Consider the following 13,323-nt stretch of genomic DNA (forward strand, 5'->3'; position numbering starts at 1 on the left):
TTGTAGTACAGTATGACAGTACTGTCTGACTGGTGTTGTTAAAAGCCTTGTGGTATGACAGTCTGACTGGTGTCTAACTGACAGTCTGACTGGTGTCTAACCAACAGTGTGACTGGTGTCTAACTGACAGTCTGACTGGTGTCTAACTGACAGTTTGACTGGTATCTAACTGACAGTCTGACTGGTGTCTAGCTGACAGTCTGACTGGTGTCTAACTGACAGCACGGGCGCCGGAAGCAGGGGGACATGGGGACATTTTGTCCCCCTTAAAATCTGGTCCCCCTAAAAAAAAAATTATTTTTCAAAATCTGAGGCGGCAACTGCCCCTGACGCTTAGAGCCCACTTTACACTGTTTACACAGCCTGTGATGCTTGTTAAAGTCGTGATCGTTGTGGGATTATTACACCTGAGACAGACAGACCTGGGGATCAAGTTACAGAGAGCCCACGTTACACTGTTTACACAGCCAAAATGAGATATTCCTCTAAATATGGCTAAAAATCATCCAAACGTCCAAAAAACATAAAAAAAAAATGCCGGGCGCCGGCAAAAAAAAATTAAAAAAAGAGAGAGAGGAAGGGAAAAAAAAAAAAAAAAAAAAAAAAAAAAATCCCCCTAATTGCAAACTTGTTCTGGCGCCACTGACTGACAGTCTGACTGGTGTCTAACTGCTGTTGTTGGGTAGCACTCCCCTTCACTCAATTAGTCATTCTTGCCATGACCAGACAACGGCCTTAGATCAATAGGAGGGTTAATAGCTACCACCGGCAACACAGAGCAATCTCTTGATATCAAATGGATTTTGTTTCTGAATCGATATTTGGGCCGTGTTTGTTAAAATGGGGATATGGGAACAACAATTGGAAAGAAGTCTTCTCTCTCTGCTATAATGGAGAGTGCTGACTATTTCTTATGTGAATCTAGTGGTCACTTAACGATGAATTCACAAAAGGACTGCAACACTTTTGCAGGCGTTGAACGATAAAAAGAAATAAAATAAAAAAATTGCATGTTTCGCTAACCACCTGCAGGGGGCAAAAAGCACACTGCCAAGCAAATAGCAACCTGTGCGTGACTGTTCATGCATATTTAACCAAGGTTTAACTAATTCAAGACAAGTTGAACCCCAAAATGTCGTATTTTTTATTTTATTTTAATGTATGCAACAAAAAAAAATCACAAGACTCAATTTCGAGGAGAAAACTGGGACATAACTGGTTCGTTAAACTCTCATTATAGACATAAATAATATATATGTCTAATAATATGTCATTACATTTCTTCGGTTTCTGTTCAATGTCACCATACATGTACGCTATATCTTTACTTTGCTGTCAAACAGCCCTTATGATGGTATGATGTTGAAAATGTGGAAACATATTCTTCGCTGCCTGATTGTCTTTTGGCTCTTTTGGTCAAAGCCGTCCTTTCAGCGGTGTTGAACATGCAAATAGGCGGCAGGAGGAGATGAAAGTCCTCGCAGAGGTTTTCTTCCCAAACAGAGAGTACAGTCCGGAAGGCGTGAATCCCACCGCCTCGGCAACGTAACCATGGTGACCGAGATGGAGACCATCCATCATCTTCGCCTACTCTGAAACGCTTTCTGAGGAAATGTAAATTCTTCCATTTCTGGCATTTTATTCTTTTCAGATGAAGTTCCCCCCCGTGGTAAACTGGGCTCTACTGTCCTTCTGTCATGTGTGTCAGACTGTCAGTTTGCACTGCACTCAAACCGCTCAAGCTGCTATTTTCTGACAATGTAATTTTGCCCTATGCTGCTGCTACAGTATTCTGTGATGCCATTAAACACTGAGTCTGCTTTATCTCATGTGACAGGCATCCATCAACCTTTCCCTTTTCCCCTTCCAAGATGGGCGGTATCGATGTCATAAACACACACGCACACACACACACACACACGTGCACACACACACACAGACACACACACAGACACACACACAAGGTGCCGCGTGTAAAAAAACGATGTGACATTCTGAAAGGAGGGTATGGTGACGTTATCACACAACCGCTCATTTACTGCATGAACAACCAGCAACAGACGCAAAGCCTTGTCCTCTGTCAATTTGTCAAATATATCCTCTGTTAACTACAGAGGCAACCTGCCTGCAGCAGCAGCCACACACTTCCTAGACATTTCAAAATAAAATAAAAAATAAAATCATACTTTGTCTGGTGTTCAATATGATTTACGCAGATAGACATCTTGCCCCTGCTATCTAGGTCATATCACTGTATAGATGAAGATTGTTCTTCACAGTGACAGATATCAGAATATGTGAGATGATTGGCAGGGCTCCTACACGCATTCCATTTTAAAATTCCATATTTTTCCAGACAGACTCTATTTTCCTTACTTGATTTTGGCGGGTATTTGATATTTAATGCATACTGACAGCGGCTGGGTAATAAGAGCATCCCTCGATCTGAATATTATCCTACACATCAACAAAAGCTGTGGACTCAAGTTATATTTCCAGACATGTTTATTTATTTATTTATTTATGTATTTATTCATTCATTTATTCATTCATTCATTTTTAATACTTTGCAGAGCTGCACAGGGAACCCTGCATCCCCCGTCACTGTAAAACACTGCTACACATGGCAATGTGCGCTGGAAGGCACAGTTCTTATGGAGTGGACTAAAAATACTCACACAGAAGAGAATCTACTGTCCTTTCTTGTGTGAACAATGATAACTCTCTGACCTCTTGTAAAAAATATATATATATTGATTGGTGATTTCAAAAGACTGATTGGTGATTTTTGAGTCAAGTCAATCAAAATAGCAAACACACTGTAACACTGACTAATCATACAGTATCAGTGTATTGTATCACACAGCACTTTGAGCGATTGAAATGAATAAAAAGTCCATGAAAAGCCACGGTTTCAAACATAATTTGGACCTACAGTATATTCAGTCTTGTTTTCAGACGTGTGTTTCACAAATGTTGTTTAGAATCTCAATGACAGCCCGACTCATGTGGCCTTTCTAATGTAGAACAGAAGAAGAAGAAGAAGAAGAAGAAGAAGAAGAAGAAGAAGAAGAAGAAGAAGAAGAAGAAGAAGAAGAAGAAGAAGAAGAAGAAGAAGAAGAAGAAGAAGAAGAAGAAGAACTAAAATACTTGGGCAAGACACTGAACCCCAAATTGCTCTCGATGGCTGTGCCAGCTGGGTGAATGTAGGCACATTGTAAAGCACTTGGGATAAAAGCGCTATATAAATGCAGACCATTTACCATTTAGATCTAGATTTACACTCATCAACCATTAATCCGGCCGTGACGATATTATGGCGCTGCCACCGTTTATGTATTGGAAACAATGTCATGACAATCTCCTGGCTCATTTCAGAATAAGAGCTCTCCTGGTTCATTTCAGAATAAGAGCGTACTGTATGTGGTCAGGGAAGTGTCCAGTGCACCTGCACGCTGGTGACACTCAGTCCATCCTCTGAAACGCACGCTCTGGGAGAACAGCTGCCCCGGCCAGGTGGCAGCTGTGCAATGGCCTATTTTTAGCTTTGAACACACGCTGTTTACCTCTGTTAAAAAAAAAGTGCCAAAGATATATAACCCTAAGACCATATGGTCCAGGGGCAATATTATGAGCCAGCTGGGTCAACTTTTACAGGTAGCAGTGTTTTTATCTTCTGCTTTTGTTTCTTATTGCTATAGACCAGAGGTTCTCAAATGTTCTCAAAAGGACCCCTTACAAGATAGAAAATATACCGGGGACCCCCTCATTCTGATTTGTGATTTTGGGCTACGCTTAATTGTTTCCACGTTAACGTGCTTGACATTTAAATTGATAGGTTTGTTAGATTAGAATGTAATCCATGAACCATTTTAGATCTAAAGCATACAATATTTTCATGGAACTATGAAGCTTTTGCACACACAAAAAAGTGTTTATTTTCATTTTCCTGAAAACTTTTCACGGACCCCCTGGCAAAGTGCCACGGACCCCCATTTGAGAACCACTGCAGTCCTATGTGCTCACTTGATATGTAACATTTGACCCATATTCACACCTGAAGTGCGTAAAACTCAAGAATAGTGAATCAGCGTCACCATGATACAGTCAGATTCCACTCTAACGTAGCATCGTGTGTGTTTTTCACAAGTGGCCTTGACATTATAAGAACTTGTCTTCTAGAAGAAGCTAGTCATGTCACTCTCACTCTTATGACTCATCTCCTTTAAGTGCTAACTATAATTAGCCTTGCCTGTGTTCAGTCTTGCTCATATACTGTATGACCTTAGCGTTATGGTAGCCAGCGGACCGGCGGTCGTGCCGTGCCGTGAGTAAACCTCACTCCCCCGATGCGTCAAGAGATGCTCCAGCAACAGAAGCTCCAGCCCATTGGCTTTAGCCTCTTTGCTAGAACGTCCACGGTCGACCACCTCGTGGTGACCATGCCGGAGGCTCCGACTTCGATGCCAGCTGCTGAGCTGCGGGGGGACGTTATACAATGCGAGTTACACTTATAGCTTTATTCTATTTGTATTAACATAATCCATGTATATTCAGCACTATAAAAATTCAGATCCAGACTTTGAGTTCCTTGGCTCCCGAGCCGCAAGATTGAATAAAGCTGTCAAACTGCCACTCTCCGGTCTCGAGTTTCCTTCCAACAAGATTTAGATGTCATCCTGAGTGAACCTACTTTTCCCTCAGAAATCCGCCCACATCATCTCCACCTCGGAGCACAATGCAAAGCAGACAGCACGTCACCGGGCGCAGACGGCACGTTTGATCACCTCCAGAAGCAGACAGCACGTCACCGGGCGCAGACGTGCACGTTTGATCACCTCCAGAAGCAGACAGCACGTCACCGGGCGCAGACGTGCACGTTTGATCACCTCCAGAAGCACGGGCACCAGCCTGTCCAACTCACCGTTGAAGCCGACACTGCGGATGTACTTGAGGAGCTTCTTCCCTCCGGCCAGGTCCATGTCGGGGCAGATCCCAGACGACTCGGGACACAGGTCTCTCTGCATGTTGTGGAGCGCGTGGGCCATGGCGTACACCGCGTCGATCACAAACTGGACCTTCCCCTCCTGCTCGTACTTGGAATCCAGTCCAATCCGCTCCTGACCTGAGAGAGGCAAGAGGGACGAGAAAGTGACTGACTTGACTCGATATTTACAGGCTTTCTTTATAAATCCCTACTTTTTTCCACAAGACATCTCCAGCGGAAGCACGTACCTGTATGACAATCGGTCAGACAATAAGCACAAGGTTTTACTACACAGACCACACAACACAAGAGAAGAACACAAATGAGAGAAGAAGAGTTGTCTTAATTGCTAGGTCAAATGCAACGATGATGATGATGATGCAGTTTACATTCAGTCGAACCCAAGTAATTCTATTAAATCGTTTATACATCCAGTAAGGAAGCGCATCATATGGATCAAAATTCTGATAGTATAGCAGTGCCCCGGCCCGTGCTGGACCCATAAGTAGCTACTGGGCCGGTGCCAGACAGGACAAGGTGCCCTCCTACCCTGGGCACGCGCTCCCAGAGCTCGCTGCAGGGGGAGGCATTTGAAAATGGGTAACAATTAGACACTATTTAACAAAGGGCTAAAACAAGTTCAAGAACAAAGACTTCATTTTCCACCATTTGATATGTCTGTTTTGTCTGAGATTCAACTAATCGTTGCAAATAAGCAGAGAAGCGGAGTCCAGTCTCTCACACGCCTTCTTGGATCATTTGTAGTCTCCGTCATATTATTCATCCCATAATAGAGCCTTTGTAATATTGGGATTCTTGTTAATGTCATTGTTGTAATTATGGAAATGACAGAACTGTAATTAGAGGATCAATTAACCGCCCTGCTTTCCACCCTCAGACTGAAGACAGTGATTTGTGCCGTTCCCCGACTGGAAGGAGCCACAAAGAAGACTACTGGCGTTCTGAGCGTCTGACATGTACAGTATGAACAGCTGTTCAGAGAGCTCCACAGGTTCTCAGCAGTAAGCCGTGCACTCTGTAGTGAAGGAGAAAAACATCACACCACTTGAAACAGAACATGCAGTACTCTATGTGGTAAGCAGGTGTGAAGGTGAGCATGGAGAGAGGTGAGGACTGAGGAGCTGCAGCCGGAGACGAGTGGCACCATTTATCATTTCCTGAGGCTATATATATATATATGAGTATCACTGTTCTCCCAGTAGGAGCTGACGCCTGAGGGAGTCTGTCTCCACAGAGAGGACGAGCTCTGTTTCAAGTTATGTGTTCCCAAAGGAGGGTCAGTATACAGTGTATGAAGTATGCAGACCGGTGAATCAGTTTGCTCATATATCGAACCAAAATTGGCCTTTTGTTAAATACCAGGTATCGGTAGTCATGTTGCCGAAATGATGCAGGTTCGTCCCTAAACGCAGCTACCCTAAAACCAGTCTAGAAAAGCGGAAATTACATTTTATTTTATTTATATTAATGATTAATTCTGCAACCTGTTCACGGTTTCCCTGCGAGTGCCTTTAAACCAGGACATGGAAGTCACAGGCTGTAATCAGCTGACAGCCACTGATTGGATGAGGATTTAATCATTCACCAATCACATCCATTCTCACAACAAGGTGGTCCATTTGAATATGGCCTCCTCTTAGTCTGATCTTGCTTCACCTATGCTGTCACACGCTGCTGCTGGCAAAGCTTGTCCTAAACCACCCCAGCCTCCACCTTTCTAGTTCAGTCTGAATGGCTCAAAGGTTCAACTTTATTCGATGTCTTGCTGGGCTCACTCTTGTATCCCCATGGGGGGATTCTGCATTGTGCTCCGTGTTCAGCTCTGCATGCTGCTGGGCTGATCCAGGGAGCATCTTCTGTAAAGAGCGTAGTCATCCGCGCAAAACATAACTGTATTTTCATTTGTGCAATAAATGGTTAAATCTAAAAATTGTAGTGTCCCCATCGTCTAAATGCTTTGTGTTTACAAGAATAGGATTCTGCAGGGAAACTATGGAAAAACACTTGTTTTGGCATGCGATAGAAGCATTTCAAGATATTGAACATTGGCACAAAATACTGCACTTTTCTAATCGTGCTGTGCTCTCCAAACTGAATTTCAAAAACCTATAAAAGTGGATATGATTGTGAATGAGAAAATCAATGAAGGCCGCTCTGGTTGAACTCTCCCTGTCAACCCTTTTGCTGTGTGCTGTCACACAATATTATTACAATACTAATACATCCTGCAACATTATTATATTAAAGTGTAATCCCATTTGCTGCACTGCAGCCCTGCTAGCAGGAGCGTGACGGGACAGAGCAGATATATGACTAGTCTTATCTAGACATTAATTGTAATTTTAACATGTTGATAACCAACCTCATACAAACCCCTGTGTCTGTGCACTAATAATAATAATAATAATAATAATAATAATAATAATAAAAACATCTATAATGATATGCTGCTGTATGTGATTCAGATGATGTGACAATGAAAGGGGTAGAGAAATTAATTAATTAATTTATTTGACAAATGAAAAAATACAGTACAGCAACAAGCATACAGTACTTATAATAATTCATCAGGATATCACAAAAAAGTTGTCAAACTTATTTCCATTGTGGTTCCAAATACCCAGCTTAGAGATTGAGGCAAATATGACGAGTTAAACCCAATTTATGCTTCGTCTGCCGACACTTTTGAAACGGTCGCCGACAGAAATGAGGACTTGAGTCGACACTTTCAAGTGTCGGCGAGCAGCAGTGTCTGCTACCTGGTGAAATGTCTAGTGTCGCTGACTACGCCACGATGTGTCGCGCAAGTCTGATTGGCTATATAGACGGCACGCGCTTGACTTCCTTGTTTTAATTTTCGCTCGATTGAAATGAATGAACGTGTCCCCGCTATTTTTATCAGCCTGTCCTTGATGTATGACTTTGTGAAAATCACAAATAACGTCGTGACCAATTTCCCAGAGAGAGAGGAGGTGAGTTGTGTGGTTGTGTGCTGTTTATATGCGGCTGCAGCCAAGTACGTTACATCTTGCCTCCGAGGTGGTTTCACTGTGCGTTCCCTCTCATCTCTTGGCTGTCTGCTTATAGCATTCGAGTGTCACGTGACCGTTGAACCGAGGCAAACGTTCACTGAAGTATAAATGCAACACCATGAGCGACACTTTCTTTTTTGTCTGAGACCATGTGCTGAGCGACACAAGTATAAATGAAGCTTTAGTTAGACTTCTCCTTATGTGTTGCATGAGGCCAGCAGACGCATTCTGCAGCAAAATAACTTCAGCGGTTTAAATGGCGACAGCTGCAGGGCCCAACTTTCATAAAACGCAGAGCAAAGTAGGTTCTTAAAAAAAAATACTAAAAAAAATACTGACTATAATGTGTTTAAAAGTGGCCAAAGCATTTTTCTATGGGCTCCCTGTGCTTTAGACTTGACTTCAGAGAGGACTCTATTACATTTTGGCATCGTTTCCTGTAAAAGGTGTTTAAATTAATTTTAGTTTGTCATTTGATAGACGGGACGGGCCTGAAGTCTCACCATCAGGTTTATCTGGAGATTAGAACGATTAATATATATCTCTCTATCTCACACACACGCACACGCACACACACACACACACACACACACACACACACACACACACACACACACACGCTACTCACAGACTTACACTGAAGGTCAAAAGCATGGTTGACAAAGCAGACAGAGTGGTGAGCTTTGTTTTTATGCTTCGCATTATCACCTTCACTCATTAACTATGGTGTTTTATTTATTGTTGATGGAAGCGACCTGGATACGTAGCCTGTGTTCTACAGTATGTCAACAGAAGGTGGAATAGCAGGAGCAAACTCCAAGGTAACCAAGGTAACCATCTCACACCACAACAAGCATTCCCACACATGTGCGTCAGGCGTGTGTGGAAGCTGGGAAACAGCCTGAGGTGAAGGAGAAAAAAAATCTAATCTAGTTTAATTGAGACTGTGTGTTCATTCAAGTCAGCAAAACTACAAATGTGAACAAAAACTTGTTGAATCTACCGGACATATACTGTAAGTGGCCGAGTGGCAACAGAACCACACAATCACAATTTTTCCAATATGTTCTGAATCCAGGTAGAAAGCTCCAGTGTAATGGTAATGGTAATGGTAAGGGGCGAGGAACAACTGTGATGAAGAGAAAATGGTGAAGTCTAAAATGCACGTTTGATATTCTCATAGCTCATTAATAACATTAGTTTGGAGATCTAATTCACCTGTTGGGCCACAGACTAAAGGAAATAGGAGGGATCAGCCGAGCAGCATTTTGGTAAACAAACTGAGTCACTGGGTGGCAGCGGCAATGGAACCCTATGGAGCCCAAGTGGCGCGAGGCTAGAGTGTCTGACTCTAGCCAGTTAACTCTGTTTACATTTTAAAAACTGCGACAGTTCACACAACTTTAACACGACATGCATATATTATACATCAAACTCTTGAGCTACTTCTGCTCTCACTCAGAATGTCAAAATATAAGCCATGTGATGGATAGTTTTTGAGATATAAACGTTTGTTTGGCACAACTCATACTATTAACTGCCACGGGGTTCCGCATTTCTGGGTGGCAAGTGACGTCATGCTGATTCGTCCTATTAATGTTTTGCCAAAAACTAGCAGTTAGTCCGACCAGCCTGTCGCTGTTGGGTAGATTTGGTTGATCAAAGATGCTAACACTGTAAGCTACATAAAACAAGCAGAGCATAAACGTCAGATAGGAAGCTGTGCAACAGTCTCTAACACAAGGGACTACTGTTGACAAAAAACTCATTCGGAAGGAATGGAAGTCCCCATCGTCACCTTCTTTTCAATTGTGGTTGACGGACATGATTTCTGTTATACGGACGGAGAGATTTAGGTTCCTGAGGACCAACTCAGCCCCTCTGTACCTACAATCTATGGTCAGTCTCCAAATCTCTCACCGTTCCCTCCGCTCCTCCACCAGTGCAGGACGCCTCGCCCCTCCTTCACTACGGGGGCTCAAAAGTCGCTCATCCCGTTCGCGACTCTTCTCGTCCCTGGCGCCTCAATGGTGGAACGAGCTTCCACCTTCGGTCAGGACGGCTGAATCACTGCAGATCTTTCGGAAAAGGCTAAAGACACACCTTTTCAGGCTCCACCTGGGCCCTTCTTGAACTAACTTCTTTCTCTCTTAAAAAAAAAAACTAACCTGAACTAAACTTGTACCACTGTTCCTTCAGAAGTTGTAGTTGTCATAGACTGTGTTGCATAGTTGATTGCTCTATTGCTGACAAAAATGTGTTATTGTAAGTCGCTTTGGATAAAAGCGTCTGCCAAATGATGTAATGTAATGTAATGTAATGCAGATAACTCCACAATTCAAATCATTCGCCAGTTGTCTGTTGGAAGTGACTGTCGTTAGCACAACGTCACGGTGATTGAGTCTAGAATCATGCACATAAAGATGATCCAGCGCTTCCTGCTGATCCACGTAGCACATTGAGAAGGTGATGATCGCTGCTGAAACGTGGATATAAACGGAAACCTATCAAGATTCACTCTATCTCCGCTCAGCTTTGACACTTTTAGCGTGTCGGCTGTGTAAAGACAGCATCAGTCATACCACAGCCAAAGGTCACCAGCTTACAGCTATAATGATGTATAAGCCCATATGGAAACTACAAGTGCACTCCGAGAGCGCAGACCTCCACCAAGGCCAGTACTCCAGTCTGTAGCTCAGGAGGTAGAGCGGGTCGTCCCACTAATCGCTTTGGATAAAAGAGGTCGCAGGTTCGATTCCCGCCTCCTCCAGTCTGCATGTCAAAGTGTCCTTGGGCAAGATACTGAACCCCAAATTGCTCCTGATGGTGTGCCAGCACCCTGCGTGGTAACCTGCCGCCATCGGTGTGTGAATAGGTAAATGTACCTACTGACTGTAAAGCGCTTTGGATAAAAAGCCATTGCAGGCCATTTACCAGTTACTCCAGTCTGCTGTCATATGCACATTTTGTGAGTCGCATCACAACCTTAAACTTGACTGACCCACACTCCCCCTGTACTGTCCCTTGTGACTATTCATGACACAGTATACTGTATTTGACCTGTTCTGCTCTCTCTCCTCTTCCCTCCTTCCCCTGCTCCCTCTCCACCTCCTCCCTTTCCCTGCTCTCTCCTCCCCCACACCCCCCGCTCTCCCTTTCCTGGCCACACCCTCTCCCATCCCACTCCCCCTACCCAGCCCTCGAATCCCGAGTATCTACGGCCTAGCTACGGCCCCTTTGCCCTAGCCCCGCCCCCTCCCTTGACCCGAATCAGATCGGATACACGGCAAAATGTAATGGGTTGTCCCATGCTACACTATCCTATTATAAAAGGGAGCATGTGAGCAATGTTTGCTTCTCTCTCTGTTTCAAGAATTTTGGCCGGCCCCAGCTATACCGTTTTATGTGCGATTGGGCTATAGAGCCAGATTTTTTAATGAGGTAATTGCCCTAATTACCTAATGCCCTACCTAATTGCCCTAATTACCTAATGATGATGTGATGTCATAGAGCAAGCGAGGCCGTGTAGCTGGCGAGGCCGCGTAGCTGGCGAGCTGCGGGGGGAGCGAGCCTGCGGAAAAAAAACTAAACCTCCTTTGCGGATGTAAGAATGTAAAGTGCGGGGGGGGGGGGGGGGAACCGTAGAATAAAGCAGATCTTGAGATAATTTGTGACTTGCGGGAGCTGAGGCGAGCGCCTGTGGATCAAGCTTAGCACGACTTTGTTTTGACACAAACCGACGCAGCCATGTGGAGGAATGTACAAACTCCCTCCATGTCTCCATGGCGATGTCTCCCCGCTGCAGCTTTCCCTTTGATCGTGTGAATACCCAACAGGCCTTTGAGAGTTCATTAGTAAGCGTGGATGCTATTACAACACGGGACGGAGCAGAGACTATTACACGGGACAGAGCAGAGACTATTACACTGGACGGAGCAGAGACTATTACACGGGACGGAGCAGAGACTATTACAACACGGGGCAGAGTAGAGACTATTACACTGGACGGAGCAGAGACTATTACACGGGACGGAGTAGAGACTATTACACTGGACGGAGTAGAGACTATTACACGGGAGGGAGTAGAGACTATTACACTGGACGGAGTAGAGACTATTACACTGGACAGAGCAGAGACTATTACACTGGACGGAGCAGAGACTATTACACGGGACGGAGTAGAGACTATTACACTGGACGGAGTAGAGACTATTACACTGGACGGAGTAGAGACTATTACACTGGACGGAGCAGAGACTATTACACGGGATGGAGCAGAGACTATTACACGGGATGGAGCAGAGACTATTACACGGGATGGAGCAGAGACTATTACACGGGACGGAGTAGAGACTATTACACTGGACGGAGTAGAGACTATTACACGGGACGGAGTAGAGACTATTACACTGGACGGAGTAGAGACTATTACACTGGACGGAGTAGAGACTATTACACTGGACGGAGCAGAGACTATTACACGGGATGTAGCAGAGACTATTACACTGGACGGAGCAGAGACTATTACACGGGATGGAGCAGAGACTATTACACTGGACGGAGCAGAGACTATTACACGGGACGGAGTAGAGACTATTACACTGGACGGAGTAGAGACTATTACACTGGACGGAGTAGAGACTATTACACTGGACGGAGCAGAGACTATTACACGGGATGGAGCAGAGACTATTACACGGGATGGAGCAGAGACTATTACACGGGATGGAGTAGAGACTATTACACGGGATGGAGCAGAGACTATTACACGGGACGGAGTAGAGACTATTACACTGGACGGAGTAGAGACTATTACACGGGAGGGAGTAGAGACTATTACACTGGACGGAGTAGAGACTATTACACTGGACAGAGCAGAGACTATTACACTGGACGGAGCAGAGACTATTACACGGGACGGAGTAGAGACTATTACACTGGACGGAGTAGAGACTATTACACTGGACGGAGTAGAGACTATTACACTGGACGGAGTAGAGACTATTACACTGGACGGAGTAGAGACTATTACACTGGACGGAGTAGAGACTATTACACTGGACGGAGTCGAGACTATTACACGGGACGGAGTAGAGACTATTACACGGGGCGGAGCAGAGACTATCACATGGAACGGAGCAGAGACTATTACACGGGACATATCAGAGACTATTACATGGGACGGAGTAGAGACTATTACATGGGGACGGAGCAGAGACTATTACAACACGGGACGGAGCAGATACTATTACACGGGACAGATCAGAGACTATTACAACACGG

General features: G+C 44.4%; 1 protein-coding gene across 1 annotated transcript in view; it reads right to left on the minus strand.

Annotated features, from left to right (window-relative positions):
• The window catches only part of grm7 (glutamate metabotropic receptor 7), a gene marked incomplete at both ends in the record, with an annotated part of 298,362 nt that overhangs the window by 37,452 nt on the left and 247,587 nt on the right, over positions 1 to 13,323 (minus strand). Inside the window, one exon of the mRNA XM_083660993.1 lies at positions 4,925 to 5,125. Coding sequence (XP_083517119.1) covers positions 4,925 to 5,125 — 201 coding nt within the window. The remainder of the gene's footprint in view (positions 1 to 4,924; positions 5,126 to 13,323) is intronic.

The sequence above is a fragment of the Poromitra crassiceps genome, assembly GCF_964638095.1.
Source record: "Poromitra crassiceps genome assembly, chromosome: 25".
NCBI classification, from domain to species: Eukaryota; Metazoa; Chordata; class Actinopteri; order Beryciformes; family Melamphaidae; genus Poromitra; species Poromitra crassiceps.